Below are 5,000 nucleotides of genomic sequence, written 5' to 3' on the forward strand. Positions count from 1 at the left end.
CTCTTCCTCCTCCCTGCAGATGACACACAGTTCGCTGAGGTGATTTTGTGCTTTCTAGCGTGTCCTCCACCAACCCAAACCCTAGCCCTCACCCCTCACCTCTAACCTGACCCCTAACTCTCTTCCTCCTCCCTCCAGACGACTCTCAGTTTGCGGAGGCGGTGCGCGTCCTGCTGACCTGGGTGGAGCGCGGCGAGGTCAACCGCCGCAACGCCAACAACTTCTACTCCATGATCCAGTTGTCCAACAGCCACATCCGCCGGCTGATGGGGGAGAAGGCCGCCCACGAGAAGGAGATGGAGGAGGCCAAGGACAAGTTCAAGACTGCCCTGTCTGGCATCCTGGCACAATGTGAGTTACCACTATAGACCACACACACACACACACACACACACGCACACACACACACACTACACACACACGCACACACACACACACACACATATACACACACGCACACAGGGACTTAAAACCAATTTAGAATCCGATGTCACACACTTAAAGGGCATGTTCACATTGTTTACAAGAATGTGTCATTGTGAAGTCCTGTTCTCAGCTAACAGAAGCACTCATCCATCCTGAAGTGGTTCTGATGTCACCCAGGGTGACCTGCCCTTTTACTACGGGTCACGGCTCTGTACATGATAGATGGAATACCCAGAGAAATAGAATAGAAATCGTCTCTTCTACAAACACACACACACGCACACACAGCACACACACAACACACAGGACAAGGCAGTCAGCACTCAGACAACTGAGTATACCCTCTATGGGAATAGAGTTTATATATAGCCTTTAATAGACTTGAAATTGTGCAGTGTCTGTAGGTCTGCTAAAGGCCAGTAATAGCAGCAATAGCAGAACAGACCTTTTAGGGAGCTGTCCCTCTCAGAGCCCATCATCATCATTAGTCCCAGAGGGTCCATGTCTGTGTCCATCTCCTCTCCCAGTGTTTCACTCCTCCAACACCCCGAGAACGACCGAGAAGACAATTCACTACCGAGGCCTTTCCTCTGGGCCTTCAGATCTCTGGAGACGCCTCTACAGCTGACCCTGGATCAGTTCCGACTAGCCGCACACGTATGTCAGGTGGAGCCTGGTAGACAGTTCCTGCACCTGGATCAGCCAGAGGCATTCTCACTGTGCCTCGATCAGCCAGAGCCGTTCATACAGAACTGACTCGGATCAGTCAGAGACATTCTCACGCTGCAACGTTAACGCAGTCTTATTGCAGCAATAACGCCATCCGCATCGAGCCACAACCAGGTTACTCTTACAGTGCACTGTCCTGTCTGTCTGCCAGCTGTAGACAGACACACTGAGGCAGAGGTTTTCAAAGTGAGCTGCTCCGACCTGCTCTGTGACTACATCTCAGCGTCTCAGGCTTTGACAGGTGTGACACAGACCACAAATGTGCAAAAATGTGTTGTTAGACACACAGACAGCACACACACACACACACACACACACACACACACACATTGGCTCATGCACTAACACCATCACACACACTCACACTGTCACACCCACTCACACTGTCACACACACACATACACACACACACACACACAGTCACACTCTTACACACACTCTGGAAGGTCTCAGGTTTCAGGTAGCCTATCATTGGTGGATCTGGCGATGTTTGTTGGGGTGAAAAGAAGGTAAGTTTATGTTCTAGGCACTCTAACACTGTCTTTACCACACTTGTGCAGTGGTAAGGTTTGCATAGCCATAGTCCAGTCAGTAATAGGTTTTCTTATTGTTGAGTCATACTGTATGTACGGCTTGGCTTTAGACAGCCAGTGTGAGAGGTATCACTAGGGGGCGCTGTGGGCAGCTGACCTGAAGGAGACACGGCCATAGAGGCAAAGTAAGTATGTTAACAGCAGGAACTGATACGATATGAAGGAAGACATGAATCGAGGAATTGATTAATGACAGGCAAAACAAATCTATAGCAGATCTGACACACCATTGACAGCCTGGACTTTTCAATCATCTACAATCATCTAGGGCATCCTTGGGTCCAGATATCCATACTAGCATGTACAGTATATGCAGTGGGAATACTAAGTAGCATGCTTGCATATTGAGTCATATTGAATATTGGATTTGTTTATACTGTATGATGAGCTGAAAGGAAGTGTGAAAGGGTAACGCGGGGCGGCCCACAAACACTCGCTCTCCTTTATTTCTATTCATGAGTTTGTCTTTCTCTGCCGTTCCACCCCTAGAAATGTCAGCAGACATCGGGGGTCCCAGGGGGCGGCTTTACACACATCATCTGGGAACAAAAGGCTCGTCCATATTTACCAGGGTTTTACCAGGGTTTCTCACAGCTGTAGATTGGAGTCCGTGGCCTCTCTGTCACCAAATGCAATATCACACATCTCTGCTGGCATTTTACCGCTGTCACCTTGAATTTAATTGTTCCTTTTCAAAAGCCCCTGACAGTGTCTCTGCTAGAGTATGAAGCAGCTTATTCAAATGGATTCTGTTGGTGTGTTTCTGGCAACAGAAATGCCCTCCAGTAAAACGAGGCCATTTCTCAGCTGAAGGATTCATGAGCCAATGAAAGGCCTCCTTCATAATTCACTCAGGATGATCTTTAGAGAACATGACAATCATCTCTCAGCTGAGTTTGTATTTGCGTCCATCATGTTGCGTGGATGTCTGCCTACATGCCTCTGCATACTTCATCCTAGGGATGAACCTGCCTGACAGAAACTTAATGACCTCATTTAGAAATGGGACAATCCGGTGCCTCACATAGACTCTGGTAGCATCCAGCTCCTTATACAGAGACAGAGCACCTCATCCAGCTCCTTATACAGAGACAGAGCTCCTTATACAGAGTCAGAGCACCTCATCCAGCTCCTTATACAGAGACAGAGCACCTCATCCAGCTCCTTATACAGAGACAGAGCACCTCATCCAGCTCTGCTGTATCCTTGAATGATGCCCTTCTCAGCTCCAACCAGACAGAGTCTTAGAGACCTTTGTGAATCTGTCAGGCACAACTTCACCCCTGCATCATCTCAAATAACAGCACAAAACAACCTCATCCCTGCTTTTACACACACACACACACACACACACACACACACACACACACACACACTCACACACACACACTCACATTCACACTCACATTCACACACACACACACACACACCTAGAAACGCCCCGCCACAACATCCAAGTCTTTAATCTCTCCCCTGCCTTCCCCATCGATCTCCTCCATCAAATTAAAGGATTCAGACAAGCCTCTATCGATCTTAACATGGTCCTCTCACTCTCAGAACCCCTCCCCTCCCTCCACCTTCCCAAGGCCAGAACACAGGTGGTCTTATTGACTCCCCCTGGGTTCATTAGACCTCTCTGAGAGAGAGACACCCCTCCACCACCACCACCCTCCCATCCCACCTCATCAGCTGTCATCAGAGACGTGCTTAGTACTGTGACTGCAGGGTGCTGCTGCTGGCTTTAATAGGACTCAAGTTGTTGAACATTGCACAGTTAGGAGCATGCTGCCTGTGAGTGCTGAAGGCTCAAGGCTCCAGAGTTAACCACAGAGATGGAGCTGTGTGTATATCTTCCACTGCAGTCCTCACACCCACACATTGAGCTCACCGGTTGTTGGGAGTTGCTGTATGTCCCTGGCTTTATGTTGCTGTGTTATGACTAATCGCATGTCTAGTCTGTAATTGTGTGATGCTGCAAGTGTGCGATCAGCAGGTGAGTGATTAATTACACACACACACAAACATTCAAACACACAAACACACATACGCACAGTAATTACCAGCAGACTGAAGGTTGTTAAGGCCAGCTGTCAATCACAGGTGTGTCAGGGATGGAGTGATACACAGATGAATGTCTCCCAGCAGCCCTCCTGCTCTCCTCCCTTCCTCCGGCACTGAGCCTCTGAATCAAAGCTGCTCCATCTCTCCCTCTCCTCTCCTCTTCAGGGATAAGACCACCCACCAGCCCTCTCTCATCTCTACATCAGTCAGCCAGGAGACTCTAGATTCCCTCGTTCAAGTGTGATCAGATCTGTGTGTTTCAGGAGGCTTCTATTAATGAGTGGTCATTAGAGATGCCTTCTAGTGCTGCATTAAGGCCAGTGCTGCTACAGCATCCAGAGAGGAGAGTAATGAAGAGAGCTACTGCCAGTGTCAGATAGAATCATCCTTGGCATTATATGTCATTACCAAGTAGAGGCTTTAACACAGAGCCACCAACAGTCTTCATTAGACCGCAGCCTCAGAGGCTTTACATAAAAAGCTTTTGGGAGTCTTTGATTGTAGCATTCCTACCATCTGAAAGTCGATGAAGGTGAGACGTATCAAGGTGATTAAAAGCAGTAGTTCTGTTATAGGAAAAGAGGGTTTCGGTTAGAGAGGCATGGGCAGGTAGAGAGGTTTCCTTTAGAAGATATCCTCCCTATATCGTTCTAGAGTCTTCATCCCATGGGAGGAAAGTAGAAAAAGAGAATCTGTGCATGTGTGTGCAGAGCAGCAGGAGCCTGCTGGGAGCCCACCTGATCCTCGTGCAGCGTTCAGGATGGGTGCTCTGAGGCCACCTCAAGACGGGGGAGTGTCCCCCGTCCCCGTCCCCGTCACCTCACCCTACCTCCCCCCTCCACACCCTACCTCCCCCGTTCTCGACACTGACCCAGAGCTGTAGTATCGACCAGAATAGAGCATCAAACACACACACAGACGTACAGCAGAGAATAGAGCATCAAACACACACACAGACGTACAGCAGAGAATAGAGCATCCAATACACACACGTGGACACACAGTAAAGTGCCTTCCTACCTGATTCCACTTTCTCACTCCTCTGCTCCTTCCCACCCGCCCTCTCTCTCTCTCTCTGGACGGTCACTGGCCCCTGCATCCCCCGCCACAGTTGAGCAGATTGTGTCTGTATTCCACGCTGCTTCCAAACAAAAGGCATGGGACCATTTCTCCAAAGCTCAACGCAAGAAT

The 5,000-nt window shown here is 49.1% G+C and overlaps 1 protein-coding gene across 4 annotated transcripts in view; it reads left to right on the forward strand.

The window, feature by feature from the left end:
* The window catches only part of LOC310816306 (ecto-NOX disulfide-thiol exchanger 2-like), a 138,612-nt gene that overhangs the window by 117,628 nt on the left and 15,984 nt on the right, over window positions 1-5,000 (forward strand). For all 4 annotated transcript variants that reach the window (XM_083686437.1, XM_083686436.1, XM_083686438.1 and 1 more), the window contains 2 exons: window positions 139-351; window positions 4,921-5,000. The exon at window positions 4,921-5,000 is cut by the window's right edge and continues 27 nt beyond it. In XM_083686437.1, the coding sequence (XP_083542563.1) occupies window positions 139-351; window positions 4,921-5,000 (293 nt within the window). The remainder of the gene's footprint in view (window positions 1-138; window positions 352-4,920) is intronic.

The sequence above is a fragment of the Argentina silus genome (genome assembly GCF_951799395.1).
Source record: "Argentina silus genome assembly, chromosome: 15".
In the NCBI taxonomy this organism is placed as follows: Eukaryota; Metazoa; Chordata; class Actinopteri; order Argentiniformes; family Argentinidae; genus Argentina; species Argentina silus.